General features: G+C 50.0%; 1 protein-coding gene and 1 long non-coding RNA gene across 2 annotated transcripts; one reads left to right on the plus strand and one right to left on the minus strand.

Annotated features, from left to right (window-relative positions):
* Nucleotides 1–6,374: 6,374 nt before the first annotated feature.
* On the minus strand, nt 6,375–9,433 carry LOC311525723. The gene is made up of 3 exons (XR_014712842.1): nt 9,286–9,433; nt 9,113–9,154; nt 6,375–8,974 (listed from the first exon to the last, which is right to left on the minus strand). It is a non-coding gene; the product is annotated as an uncharacterized lncRNA (long non-coding RNA).
* Nucleotides 9,434–10,577: 1,144 nt separating this feature from the next.
* Nucleotides 10,578–13,480, plus strand: DMRTA2 (DMRT like family A2). Its single transcript, XM_084638067.1, has 2 exons — nt 10,578–11,320; nt 12,483–13,480. The coding sequence occupies exons 1-2, from the start codon at nt 10,828–10,830 to the stop codon at nt 13,349–13,351; spliced, it is 1,362 nt and encodes a 453-aa protein (XP_084494193.1). The 5' UTR covers nt 10,578–10,827; the 3' UTR covers nt 13,352–13,480.
* The last annotated feature ends 1,491 nt before the right edge of the window (nt 13,481–14,971 follow it).

Genomic DNA, 14,971 nt, shown 5'->3' on the forward strand with positions numbered 1-14,971 from the left:
CCCGGGGCACGCCCGTCGCTCGGTGCCCGGAACAAACCAGCCAACCGCCAGCCCCGTCCTCGGTTCTGCCCCACGCTCTTCTGCGTCGCTTCGCCCTGCGGCACCGAGAGCAAAATCTGCATCTGCTCGGGGGCCGCAGAACAGGGACCGGGGGCGGCGCAGGGCAGCAGGGCCGCGTGCGGAGGGCAGGAATGCACAGGGTGTGCACTCTGGTCTGGGTCTGGTTCGATGCAGTGATTCACGACAGCCTGGTGCGCTCAGCCCACTCCCTCTGTACAGCGGGAAGAGAAACCCCCAGGCTGATGGAACTGGGGGGGGGGCTTGTAACGTATCCTCGAGGTGTAAGCGCAGAGAGACTCAAGAAACTGCCAGGCGGGCGCAGAAGCAAACCTGCTCCCCCTCTTCCCACCAGCTCTCGCGCCCTTTTGATTTTGATTTTGCCAACTAATAATAACAACTAATCCCCACGATTCCCTCCCCCCGTTGGAAAATCCGCCTGTACCGGCGCAGAACTCCCTCCACCGCTGCCACAGCGACTGCTGAGTTACTCTCTACACCGCTCTCTCTTCGCTGCCCCGAAGTATTGGTATCCCATTTCCGGCCCAAAGGAAGGAGCCGGCTGGGGGTGGGGGGGTGAGATCCGATTGCCCGGCAATTACTGCCCTGGAGCCCCCACGGTCATGGCCCGCGGGCAGCGAACAGCCTGGGGGCGCTTCACCTCCAGGAACGCCGCTGGGTCAGTTTTAAAGTTACTTCGCGATATTAGTGCCCAAGATGCTGCACGGAGCTATGAAAACGGAAACGAAATCCGTACTATAGCACAACCAAACCTCACCCCCGCAAGCGCGGGTGGGCACCTCCAAAGCCCAGGCATGGTTCGGAAAGTTACAGGTGGTGTCTCTTGCTGCCGTTCCACCATTACCTTCTTAGGAGAAGCCAGTATTTGCATAAGGGGGCCAATTAAATAGCGCCTGTTAATTGCAGAAGAATACGAGAATTATTTTTTTCCCCAAAGTGTATTTTTTAACGATGCTATTAAATCAACCCTCTCCCCCCCTCCCGCCCCTCAAACTCTTTCCAAGTCTTGCACGGCATAGGTTGTATTTATCCATTACATGCCGGGAGGACTTTTAAGCTCCTGAGTTACTAGGGCAACAAACAGACTTCCACAGGAGGAGGATAAAAACTGCTTCGGCAAATCCGAGTGGAGCTGTCCCGATCATGAATAAGAATAAAAGGGTTGTCTTCGTGCTTTCGGCTAGTGAAGCAATTTACTCTCCACAATATGGGATTCCCCCCAGCGCTGGCTGGGGCAGGAGCTAGCCCCTCACCTTAAAGATGTTATCCATGTAATTAACATGGGTATTACCCCCAAAATCCACGCGCCCCAGCAGTTCCGCTGGCCTCTCCCCTCCTGGCCCCACCAGGCATTAGGGATCTGGTAAACGTGAGGAGTCCTAGGTTTTTAATTATACTCTTTCCCTTTGCTCCCTTCATTTTTTGCATCCTTTGCAGCGAGACACACTTAGCGTGGTTGTGACATTTAGGTGGCAGCTCTTTGTGTGGAACACTTAAAGTTTAAAAAACAAGCCCCATAGAAGTTGAGGGGCTTAAAGCAGCCCCCTTTGTAGGGCAAGACATTGAGTTTTGATTTTGGACAATGGTGTTTCTCAAATTTCTTCCAAAAACCTGCATCCCATCTGTGATCTCAATGCAATCTCTTTTCTCTCTGCCTTCAATTCATTTGGCAAAGAAGAAGCAGATGCATGGGACGGGGCTTGAATTTTAATTATTGGGTTTTACCTGAAACAAAACAGCAAATCCTATTTACCATGTGTTTGAAGTTAGGATAGGGTAGGAGAATATAAAATATAATTAAAAAGCTCTCGGAACTTTAGGAGCCGACAACAGCCCTTTTAATGAACCTCTCCGAGTGCCATATAGTAAATTAGTAATGCAGCGCTTCCCTGAGTCTCTGTAGGTCTTGCTCCTCTCTACCTGTATGTATGTGAGTGTGTCTCCAAAGTGCAGGCCACGGTGATTAGACACCCCCCACCCCCGACCCCTGTTCTTCGGAAGGTTGTAGCTCATTGCGGGGGATGCGTCAGAGGTTTTACCATGACTTGCAAAGCCAAGTGAAGTTTAAACAGCCTCGCATGTTGCTGCCCTCCCACCACCACCTGGAAGGTGCCACTAGGGTGCTATTTAGCAGCGTGCCCTAGGGAAGCAGCCTCAGCCCCCAGATAGCTGCGAACCCATGAGCTCACTTCCACCCTAGGAAAAACCCCACTGTTCCCCCGCAAACAGCCAGTCTCCAGCCTTTGCTGGAATACTTTGTACCCGACCTGTTGCTTCTGCTCCACCTTCAGCACAAATCGCTGTGTAGTGCTACACACACAAACACACACACACACACAGTGTGCCCACCGATCCCCCCTCCCCCACCGCCCTATTCACATTACCTCCAAGTGCATTTAACCAGCAATAAGGTGCGAAGGGAAAATTGTCTGTCACTTTAATCCATGCCCGAGGGGCTGGGGAATAAAAAAGAGAGCGCGCGAGAGAGAAAGACAGCGAGGGAAGGAATGGGTTTAAAGAGCTTAAAATCCATGCAATGGCTGTGGGAATGCTGGGGCCGGGTCCTCCGGCCTGCTGCTTCCCTGGCGAGCCCGCAGTTAGCTGCCCGTAAGGGCGCTATCCTCTGGAGCGCGCAGGGAGGGAGCTTTGCTTTCCAAGGTGAGCCTGTGTGTTTCAGGAGACGCTCTGGTTGCCCACCTTTGTTTTAAGAGGCAGCCAGGGCCCCGGGACCCGCAGTTGCTGAAGGGGGGGGCACCTCACTGGGTCCCACCCAAACGCGTGGCAGGTAGGCAGCGGTTGTGTGATCCCACGAGAGACAGGAGCCAGGCGTCACTGACTCACGGCGGGCTGGGCGCTTTCCTTTGCCAATCTGCCAGGCCTGCATGTACCCCCCCCCCACCGCCACCCCCTTCGCTGGTAAGCCTGTGCGCCCAGCCCTGCCGAGGGAAAAGGCATTTCACCTCGGAGCAGCATGCAAACACTTGTGTGAATTTCCTTTAACCTGCCTCTTTCGGGGGAGGGTGGAGCTGTTCTTCACAAGTTCAGCAACATTGCCCTGTCCCCGGGGGAGGGGCGACTCAAAGCTCTCCAGTTATCTGACAAAACCCAGCGTCCAGGACAACGGGCCTTGTGTGCCCCAGGAGGTTGGGGTTTGGGGGTCCCAGTGTGGTTCGTTCGGGGCGTTCCTCGGTGTCTCTGTGTAAGGGGGCGCCTTCCCTCTTCCCCCTTGTTAAAATGATTAAGATTTCTTTCCCCTCCCTTGGGTAATCCCAGACAGTGTTTTAGCCAAACCAGGGAGCCACTGGTCAACATCAAAGGCCCACTTTTCTGTGGATGGGCACAAGCGCTTGGAGGAAAAGAAATTTTAGAGTAACAACTAAAGGCTTTCTTGTGCAGTTATTTTAAGGGCTTTGTTCAGTGCCTGAGGGGGGATGCTTCCATTTGTTCGCGAGGGGATTCATCACATGCCCCTTTCATGTGAACCAGAGGTTAACAACCTAATGAGCACTTGGTGAAGAGATGAAGCGTGTAAAGAGCCCGTTTTTTTCCCAAATCCTGCGCTGCTGTCCTGGGGATGTGCTACTCTAACCTCTGCGGGGCTAACAGTCTCAGCACTTCCAGCGGGGAGCCCCTGGAAGGCAATCCGGGGTCCAGCAGCGCTCAGGCGGGGCAAAAGCAGCTAGACAGTCCGCTTCCAATACCCCACCAGGGAGCCGAGGGGGCAGAGCCGCGGTGCTACATATGTTGGGTCAAGTCTCCCCATTGTGAGCGTGTAAAAAGGTGTAAAAACTCAATCATCTGTAGCTCTTTAAAGGGAGGGCTTACTCGGGATTTGTTGCATAATGGATTGTTAAAAAAGTAGACGGTTGAATTAAAACTGTTCCCTAGTCACTTTTAATTAGACCACTCTATTTAATTAGCAAAGTTGAAACATGCAATTAAAATTAGCTCAGTTTAGCACATATTTGAAGGGAACGGGGACGCGTCTCCGGTTCCTGCGAAAGCGAGTCGAAGAAGGAATGGCGGAGAAGTTTGAGTCTATAAGTGAAATGACTGGTTGGAGGTAAAAAGAAAAGGAGTACTTGTGGCACCTTAGAGAATAACCAATTTATTTGAGCATGAGCTTTCGTGAGCTACAGCTCACTTGCACCAAGAGACCATCTGCTAAAAAACGCGCCTTCCCCCAGTTAATTATGAATCGGCTCCTAATGTCTCTATAACGACCGTCCTCTGGATGATGCAGTTGGACAGGGCGAGACTTTTCTTTTTAAGTTTGAAATAGCGATCTGCATCCTAACGCACCCAGCCTGGGTTGGGCCGACTGCTGTTGCTGAGTTCAGCTCTCACCCTCACATTAATGCCCAGGACTGCACTAAATTCGTCAGCTCACGTCGCCTTTACGCTATAGCTAAGCATCAGGAATTGTTACTAAAGGATACAAAATACCGAAAACTCGGTGGGATTAGGTGCAATAAGGAAACCATCCACTGATGTTCACAATCATTATTTTTCTACACTTCAGCCACACTTTTTCACTGGAGAGCAGAGTAAGCGACTTAGTGATGTTTCAAAAATGTTGAAGCCACAACTAACGGAATCTCTCTCTTTCACCATTCAATGAGCTGACGAGGTTGCGTTTCCTGGGGGGAGGGAGGGGTAGCAATGTACTTTTTTTTTTGTGGGGGAGGGTAATTTTCATTCTTGCAATATTGGTTTGGGGATAATTACTTTTAATGTCAAAAAGATTTAGTTTAATATCATCTCTATTAGGCTGCTGGGCGGATAATTAAAGTGAAGATGATAGCAGCAGGGAAACAGATGGCATTTGCTTACTTTGATTCAGTAGGTAAATAATGAAAAAGTCAATGGCAAACCCCCTAGAACAATTGAAACCTTAAAGAGCACTAACATTAGCAGGTACTTACAAACTGTCTACTGCTAAGAACGAGATGAAAATACACTAATCAAGAACTATATTTCTCTGGAATGCTTCCGGAAGCTCCTGCGCTCACTCTCTCTCCTACCAACCAATGGAAGGTCTCTTTTTAATTAAGATTTTATTAACTGTAATTGGGAATTGCTGCCTGACCGTTGTATGCAGTTATCTCCAATTTTTGCAGCGTAGCAATAAGAAAGATAAAGAATGTTTTTTTAATAAACAATCTGCAATAGCGGTGATGTGGAAAATAGGCATTTATAAATACTAGGTCTTTTTTTCTTAAAGTTGTATCTCAAAGTTTTATCTAACTAAACCAGATGGGGGCCATTTAATCACGTCCGTTAACTTCACGTGTTTTTTAAGGCTCCCAAATTCAAATACAATAACCGTAATAATTAGTAATGGCGCTTCGTATGTAAAGCAAATAACGAACTAATCCTCTCTCTTTTGACTTTTAACGAAGTAAAATTCTTTTCTACGCGTCTCTTCGGCAAATACTAAATCTAAATTATGAAACAAAGCTGAGCTCCAGCATTTTAACAACCTAATTTGTCTGATCTACTACGTCCCCTCCGTCGGGAACGGATTTGTTAATAGCTAACACAAGCCAGTCATGCCAGGGGCTCGATCCTGCAGTCCTGCCTCGGCCTTCAGATGAGTAGTTTGTTCCCGGGTCAGAGGCTGATGAAAAGGGTAAGTAAAACTCCCCAGAAGTTTCTCTTTCTAAAGTGACACGATAGGGCGACATGAAATGAAAAGTTACCGGGCGCTTAACACAGGCCAGCATGCCTGCTTTGGGCAGCTGAAAGGACATTAAAGCCAGTGAGAACCCAAACTTCGCAGCTAAAGGACCATTATACTCTGAAACGTCCCAAGAGCAGCAATTCGGCCCAAACCTTGTACCAAGGGCCGTAGGCGATCAGGAAAAACCAATAGCCACAGGACAAGTCTCCCCCGCCAACCCTCACTCCAGTGCCTGGTGGTGACAACACCCTTACCTACGCTTGGGTGTCTGCATTTCAAATTAGCCAAGGTGAAATACACACCAGGCCCTTTGCCTGCTCTTCCAGGGGTCCGGGCAGCTCGGCACAAAAGGAAATTCAGCTCCCAGTAAAACAAAAACACAAGCCCTCCTCGTGGCTTAAAGGGGGTGGAAAGAGCTGCCAAGCCAGAGCGTGAGCGAAAGTTGTATTTTATTAGGTTTGTAAATCTGGATTCCCCATTCCCCACCCCCACCACCTCGCGGTTCGGCCCACTCCTCATTACACTGAAAAACGACCGAAAGATTGATACTCTTCTGGCTCGAAAACAATCAAACCACACACACCAAGAAAGACACAAGCCCAGAGACTGAGATGGCGATTTTATTGTGGTTGGTCAAGTACAAAACAGACACTGTGAAAAATAAACAGCGCACCACAGTCCTCCCTTCACACGTATTGCTAGGTCATCCCTATGGCCAGTCTGTAGAAAACCCTTCATCGCGGTGCCTCCGTAGCTCAATGGCAAACTGTGAAAGTGAGGCGTTAACGCTGCTTAGAGGGTATGCAGCATGGATCTAATTTGCAGCCAGTTTTATTTTGCTTGAATAACACCTTTGAAATGGCTCCAGGATCAGGCGGGGGGGGGGTAGCATACGTTTCAGGACAGAGACACCCCCCCGAAAAAGCAGGGCGGAAGTAAATGATTATTTAGTTAAAATCTCCGGTGAAAAGGGAGGCTGGGGTCCCTGGCTTTTTCCTCAAGGAACCAAACTCGAAAGAGGGAAAAGAGAGAGGAGCCGTTTGGCTTAACCTTTAATGACTGCTGAGATTCGGCTTTAGAGCAGAAAATGTTTCCTGTCCAGCAAGGGCGCTTTCTTGCTAGGATGAATCTGAAACGAGTTCTGTGTAGACGTAAACGGTAGAACGTACAATTAATCTTCACCTGTACACCCTGTTTCTATGTGTATCTGTGTATTCACGTGTGCATGCGTTTGCAATGCGAGTGGGGGGGGGGGAGCCAATAGATGGAAACCTAGGTAAAAACAAGCAATATATCTCGCTAGCTTTTAACAATTGCTATTGTTACCAACCACGTGCTGCTGCTTAGGGCCTCTTTACACCCTCTGTTAATAAACATTTTTCAATAAATAGCAAATACAGAAATATTGGATCGACACTGAAGCTAGTCCAAAAGCTAAACGGATGGAAGTATGAAGGGAAATACAGAATTTTTAATTGGGATACAAATTATATATAAAATGTGTGTAAGAACATACGTCTATATTATATTGTGTATATATAATATAAGCATTTTGTCTATATATATCCACACACAAGATGAAATATATAATAGAGCTATATAGAGAGACATCTAGGTAGGTAGGTAGATATATATAAACACGTATATAGCCAATAAATTTTAAAATGCTATTCCTGCTCTTGTAATCTCAGCAGAGGGATGACAGTTTGATACATTCCCGTAAAAAAACCAACCAACCAACCAAACAAAAAATTGAAATCCCAGTAGCTGGTTTGTGAGTGGCTAATTTTGCCATAATCATCTCCAAACTATTTATATAATACATGAGGTCATTAAAAAAACTACCTTAAATGCAAAGGATGATCGAGCCCTCTCATTTAAATTTAAGTTGAAAAGGAAGAGCGAGGAGGACATAAACATAAGTTGTGCTCTGTGTTTGTTAGTGATCACAGAATGCCGGGGAGTGGGGTTGCAGATAAATGACAAAACCAAACAAGTAATGAAATAGCTTTGCAAGGAAAAAAGGGACACATGTTTAGCGCAATAAGCCTAGATAAAACACAATAAAAAAAAGTTTCTCATTCAGTCTGATCCAAGTAAACGAATTCCCAGCTAAACCCGGAGCTCTGATACAGTCTCCCTGGAGAATAAAATGAGTGGTTGCAGATAAAATTAAAGCAGCTATTTTGACTTCTTGGCTGCATTAAATAAAGGTGTTATGACACCTAGCTACGAGAAGCGGGTGGCAGCTTTCAACACCAGTCTCAGCAGTCCGAAGGGAAAGATTATACTTTATTTTTAAAGTAAGAAGACCGATGCAAACATCAGACAAATATCAGTGTGTCTGCGAGATGCGATGCCTTGCAATTGTATTTTTCAGCAAAAAGCTACTTCACACGGAAGAACGATTACAAAGGAAGCAAAAGGCAAGGGCATTATCCGCAGCTATTCTGCAGTTAAGCACTCGCAAAAACACCCCAGATCATCATCTATATCCCCTTATATTGTCAAGTTTGAATTTTAATTCCCCCCAAGGAAGGTGGGGGGCGGTTAAAAAAATTAAAGCGAACGAAATTATTTTAGTTCTTCCCAGACTCGGCTGGGAACCCCAAAGGGTTTTAACCAATCTGTTCAGCACACACGCACCTCAGTCTACAACTTGCTTCCCTAGCATAGAAAATGCTAACTCCATACGGAGGAACCATGTCATTGCACTCGCTTAACTTAGCCCCCACGAACACTGCCCACCCTTTCTTTCGCTGAGCGGTATAAGCAAGGCTTTGAGAGGTGATACGTTCCGTTCTAACAAAGCCAAGTGCTCCAGCTCGTTATCGACTCTCTCTAAACGGTTGCTTGTATTTTCATTCATTATCGTTATCAAGGGGCAACAAATTAAGGCAACAGAAAAGCACAAGAAATTAACAGAATAATAACGATTATTAATCATCGCAGATCCTTCGTGTGGAACACAGAGATGGGAACTTTAGCCAAAATATTCCTTCCCGAAAAGGAGAGTTGCGTTAACTTCACAAGTTCCAAGATCCCAAACCTGCTACTCCCTCTCAGCGCAAACTGATTGCCACGGAGGATGACGTCGAGCCAGGGTGGTTAATGTTAAAACAAAAACTGGACACAGCTACCAGCACGACAGCCCCGTTGCTCAAGGATGTATAAACCCTGTTTGAACTGTCCTGTGGAAACTCAAGACGGTGCCTGTTGAATTTGTTATTAAAGAAATAGCTAGTCATTAAAACCAGGAGAGAAACAACGAACTTTTTTTTGGGGGGGGGGGTGACCGGATTCATTTCTCCGTATTTTTTAAATTAAATAAAAATCGAAAATCATACTCACCTCTCACATACCACGGATTGCGGCTGTACTGGTAAAATGCACCTGCAGTTGCAAAATGAGTTAAAAACAAATGTTAGGTCCTACTATACAACAAAATCGCCTCGGGGAGAGGGGGCACCTTAAATTGAATTGTCACTTTGCATGAGATATTGCACCCCCCCCCACGCACACACCTTTGACAAGTGACACCGTGGAAAATCTGAAGTGCAAACCACACAAACAATTGGTCAGGCAAACTACTGTTTTAAGTGGATTTAAAAACTATCAGGCAGTGAGAAATCAGACAAATTTCACACACACACACACACACACACACACACACACACACACACACACACACACACACACACACACACACAAATGGAAACTATTTGTCATGATTTTTTCAATGCAACTCGCTTAGCAGGACCCTCCTAGTTTCCTTAAAGCCCAGTTTATTTGAGAGCAGCTTTGGGCGGACACTGTAGACAAGCCAGTGGCCAATCAAAAGGGCTCGTTCCTCCCCTGGCCAATAGCAGGCGCCACATTGTTGTCAAATGTTGTCTAATGGCAACGTAAGGAGCAACAATAGAGCAAGTGATCGCGGGCGCCTCGGCGAAGATCCCTATCTCCTGGCAACTCTCGCCCTGCAAGTGTCACACATGCGAACTTGAGCTGAGTGCGGGGGGACCGGAGTGGGGCTGGGCGCCGGAGCTCCGGGCGGCGGGCTTTCCCCGGGGGGCAGGAGGGGAGATGATTAGAGAGGGAGGGTGAGGCTCTTTCGCTGCGTGCCAGGGGAAGTTTGAAGTTGCAGCTGCCCGAGTCCTGGGAGCGCTAGGGCTCGGGGGTTGGCGGGTTGTGTTTTCTGCTGTGTATTTGATTTAGGCGGCTTTGCTGAGTGAGTGGTGCAGTTATCCTGCGCGGTCGCTGGGGAAAATCACGTTCAGGGGGCAGAGCTAACTTGGGTGGTGGTTGTTGGGTTTTTTTGTTTTGTTTTGTTTTGTTTTTTTTGCAGAGGACTTTTCAGTTCGTGACAGGGTTGGTTTCTCTGCGATCCTTGACCCCGTTAGCGTTGTTGGCAGGGGGGCAGGAGGCGTTGGTCTGCCTGACTCAGGTCCCGGTGGCTGGTAATGGTGGTTGCTGTTTTTAAAGGTGTCAGTGGATCACTGCAGGGGGAAACGTGATTGGTAACACTTTTAAAAAAAAAAAACAAACAAAAAACTAAAATTAAAGGGACTCGGGTTTGACCTGGCGGCAGAGAATCGGACCAGTGAGAGCAAGGGAACTCTCTCGAGCCTGGCGTCTTGCGCGCTCTGACATGGGCTTGGCAGCGCCCTGCCAGAGATGCACGGACAATAACGGAGCCAAGGGGTTTTAACTCTCTCCGCAGCGAGAAGCCGGTTTCTCCAAGGCCTGCAGTTTGCTCTTGAGGGACTGGACCAGAGAAAGGCGGGGGGCGGAAGGGGGGAGTTCGTTTGAGCGGCATTTCACCCCCTGACAGGGCTGGGGCGCGAGGGGGACCTAACAGATACCCGCTTTTGCTCGAGATCCGGGTGTTTGTCGTGCTAGGCGTCTAGGCAGGATCCCGGTGTTTATAGTGCCCGCCCCTGGGGGTTTACTGGCGAGGTCCGGGGGTTCGTAGCGCCCAGGTCTTGGTGGGTATTGAAGGGATTCCCTCGGAGGGGCCACTGCTTTGGGGCAGCTTTGCTCGTTTCGGGGTTCTTCCCGCGGCCAGGATGGAGCTGAGATCGGAAATGCCCAGCGTCCCCTCGGCGCCCCCTTCGGTGCCCCCCAGCTCGGTGGCGGCGGCTGCCGCGGCCGCGGCCGCAAGCTTGCCGGTGAGCGTGGCCGGCAGCCTCCTGCGGGGCCCCCCGCTGCTGCTGCGGGCGGCCGAGAAGTACCCGCGCACGCCCAAGTGCGCCCGGTGCCGGAACCACGGGGTGGTGTCGGCGCTGAAGGGCCACAAGCGCTACTGCCGCTGGAAGGACTGCATGTGCGCCAAGTGCACCCTGATCGCCGAGCGCCAGCGCGTCATGGCCGCGCAAGTGGCGCTGCGCCGCCAGCAGGCGCAGGAGGAGAACGAGGCCCGCGAGCTGCAGCTGCTCTACGGCACCGCCGAGGGCCTGGCCCTGGCCGCGGCCAACGGCATCATCCCGCCCCGGCCAGCCTACGAGGTCTTCGGCTCCGTCTGCAGCGGGGCCAGCGGCGAGGGAGGCGCTGGGGCCTCGGGTAAGGGAGCGACCCCCTCCAGGACAGGCTGCTGCAGGGACTAGCTAGCTATCTACCCCCTTACACCCCATCCATCCCCCTACACCCCATACCCCCCCATCTATCTGGCTATCCCCATACCCCCCCCCACCTATCTGGCTATCCCCATACCCCCCCCCCCACCTATCTGGCTATCCCCATACCCCCCCCCATCTATCCATCATCCATCCCCACAAACACCATGTATCTATCTATCTACATACATCCCATCTGTCTATCCCCATACACCCCCTCTATGTATTCAGCATCCATCCCCATACACACCATCGAATCTATTTCCATCCACCCCATCCAATTATATACCCCAACTATCTGTCTATCCATCTACATACATCCCATCTGTCTATCCCTCCCTATACTGTACTATCTATCGCTCCCTCTCCATACACCCCATCTGCAGATCCCCATACACCCCCTCTATCCCTACCTCTCCATACACATCTATCCATCCAACCATCCCTATAGCAATCTACCCCTCCTCACAGGCCCCATCTGTCTATCTATCCCTCCACACACCCTCTATCCATCTATCCCTATACATATCCATCCATCCATCCATCCCATACACCTATTTATCCATCCATCCTTCCTGGCCTAACCATGTCACCCTCTCTGATTTATACGGATGGGGGAGGGGCAGCTGATGGAAAACCCACACTAGGTGATTGAGTGATTGATTTCAATCTTGAGTCCAAGGCCAGCGAGGGCATCTCCTTGCTTCAGGCTTGGGGGCTGGAAGGAAAGTTGTCCTCTGGGGAGGGACTGAATCCAAGCCAGAGTCCAGGCCACAGCCCCGCAGGGCAGGAACTGGGTCCCCACTCTCTGTGTCCTGAGACACAAAACTGTGTCAAGGAATGAATAAATACTAAGTGCCTCCAAGTATCTCCGGTGGCAGAAATCCAAGGGGCTGAGGATGGGTGGGAAGGGGCCTGGGGACCCAACCTGGAGCTGCTGGGGCCCTCTTGTCTCTGTGGCCAGAGCTGTATCTGCGTTTGTTCCAGGCCTTTTCTCCCTAGGCCCAAGAGGCTCCCCGCGGGCCGCTGCTCTGTGGGGCTGCGGGGCCAGGCGGCGCCCGGCCGGTCCCGGCCGCTGCACTCACTGGGCTCCTTGCTTTCCCTTGCAGACTCCAAGCTGCGGAAGTTCGACCTGTTCCCCAAGACGCTGCTGCCCAGCCGGGCTGTGACCCCGCAGCAGGCGGGCGGGAAGCCCCTGTCTCCGGATGGGGAGTCGGTGCCGGGCACCTCCTCCCCAGAAGCTCGCCACGGCTCGGGCTCGGAGAACGGGGACGGCGAGTCCCTCCTGAGCTCGCCCGTCTCCAAGGGGCCGAAGGAGGGCGAGGAGAGCCCGGGCTCCATCAGCCCGCTGGGCTCCGACTCGGGCTCGGAGGCCGAGAAGGACGAGCAGGACCCGTCGCCCTCGGCCGGCGGCCGCCAGCGGACTCCCATCGACATCCTGACGCGGGTCTTCCCGGCGCACCGGCGCAGCGTGCTGGAGCTGGTGCTGCAGGGCTGCGGCGGGGACGTGGTGCAGGCCATCGAGCAGATCCTCAACAACCGCGGCCCGGACAAGGGGCCCGAGGAGAGCTGGGCCCGGGACGGCGCCCTGCAGCCCAGCCCGGCCGCCGCCGCCGCCCACCACCGGCCCTTGATCGCCGGCGCCATGAGCCCGGCCATCGGCACGCTGGGCAGCCGCTCCGCCTTCTCGCCCCTGCAGCCCAACGCCAGCCACTTCGGCGCCGAGGCCAGCGCCTACCCGCTGGGCACCCACCTGGGCCTCAACCCCCTGCGCCTGGCCTACTCGGCGCACAGCCGGGGACTGGCCTTCATGGCCCCCTACTCCACCGCCGGCCTCATGCCCACGCTGGGCTTCCGGCCGCCCATGGACTACGCCTTCAGCGACCTCATGCGGGACCGCTCCGCCGTGCACAAGGAGCAGGTCTACTCCAGCGGCCTCTACGGGCCCATGGTCAACAACACCCCCGAGAAGCAATAGACTCAGCCCCCTGCGGCGGGGGCAGCGCCCGGCCGGCCGCGGGCACCGCGCTGACGCCAAGGACTCGCTCCCTCCTTGCGTCTCTTGACAGCTGCCAAATCACAGCTCACGCCTTGCACCCTAAGGGCCTCTCTGAAGATATAAATATAGAGCGAGAGAAAGAGAGGGGACTATGTGGACACCGATTGATTCGCTTCCTTTCGCCTTCCAGCCCATTCCATGGTAGGGCAGGGAGCAGACCCCTGCTGCACGGAACAGAGTGTGGGGCAAAGCTGACAAATAATAGGTGTATTAAAAAAAAAACAGGTTATAAAGGTGCACTTTCATTGTTGAGATGTTTGTCACGCTCTTTGTTGCTTATGGCCATAAGCATGGATATCCTTGGTGAATTGTGAGGTATATATATATAATATATATATATATATATGTATACTAGCAAGTGTATAATGTTATAAAATGGAAATCTAAGTTATTAATGTAACTTGTAGGTGAACTTGGTATTAAAGCTAAAGGTTAGACAGCTCTCATTGTAATACTTACCAGGTATATAGATTAAATATATTGTAAAATTGAAAAGCCTTCCCGCCCACCCCTTCCAGGAAATGTTATAATCTGTATATAACATTGTAAAGTAGATATATTTGTAACTGTCCGTAGGACCCAGCCGCCAATGCTGTATAACGGTTTAATGAGCCTCTTCATTTGTGATCCGCAAGAAAATTTCTTTCTGGTTCCAATGTAGCAAACTTCTTGCCGTTTCTAACCATTACTTTCTGTTTCCATTTCATAGAAATACTAGAAATAAATGTTATTTTCTATTAAAAATCAGTCTTACAAATGGCCAATGATATTTTATGGAACAATGTTTTGGCAAATAAGTAAAGTCAATATTTAAGGCAGATTAATGCAAATAATTTAGGAACTTTCTGAACATGTTTGTTAAATTTTATGTCATGGTTGAAGCAGACAATCTGATGAGCATCTATACATTTAAAAACACACACACACACACACACACACAAACAACAACCCGCAGCATACAGAGATTTACTTGTCCATCAAAATGTCAAATCATTGTATTTCTAATTCTTCATTTTTTATTTGTTTAGGAAAAAATTTCTCAAGTGCATTTTTAGGGGATTTTCCAGTTTGGAGCTTGCTGATTTCTTCCCCGTATCTAGAAAATCTGACATTATCCCAGGGAAAGGCAAAGAGTGTTGTTAAAATAATTGTGTTCGTTGTTGCTGGATCATCCCGCGACTGCAGCGATGAAAGGGGAACCATTTCTTTTTATTTGATGATTGCACTGCAGATTTCGATTGCTTCTATATGATCAAGATAAGAAACGGCAAATAATAAATATTATTAAAGACAGGTTGTTTAAATAGCAAAACTCTGTTCCGGAATCAAATCGGGCAGAACGAAATCAGCTTGTGGAGTTTAAAAAAGCAGTCCTCTAATTAATTTCATATCGGGGCCGATCCTGATGTCCTAAAACGCCCATTAATTTCAGGAGGAAGGGTACACGAACGGCACTATTTATCAATCGCATTGGCAACAGAGCATCCGATTATTCTGCAAGGAAAGTAGAGGAAATATGCGATTTTTCTTCTTTCACTG

This window comes from Lepidochelys olivacea (assembly GCF_965140295.1).
Source record: "Lepidochelys olivacea isolate rLepOli2 genome assembly, chromosome: 8".
NCBI classification, from domain to species: domain Eukaryota; kingdom Metazoa; phylum Chordata; order Testudines; family Cheloniidae; genus Lepidochelys; species Lepidochelys olivacea.

Excerpts from the sequence above, each read along its gene's own strand:
- DMRTA2 (XM_084638067.1), top strand. The coding sequence starts at position 10,828 with ATGGAGCTGAGATCGGAAATGCCCAGCGTCCCCTCGGCGCCCCCTTCG. Across the intron at positions 11,321-12,482 it reads GGGAGGCGCTGGGGCCTCGG|ACTCCAAGCTGCGGAAGTTC; the intron begins GTAAGGGAGCGA and ends TTTCCCTTGCAG.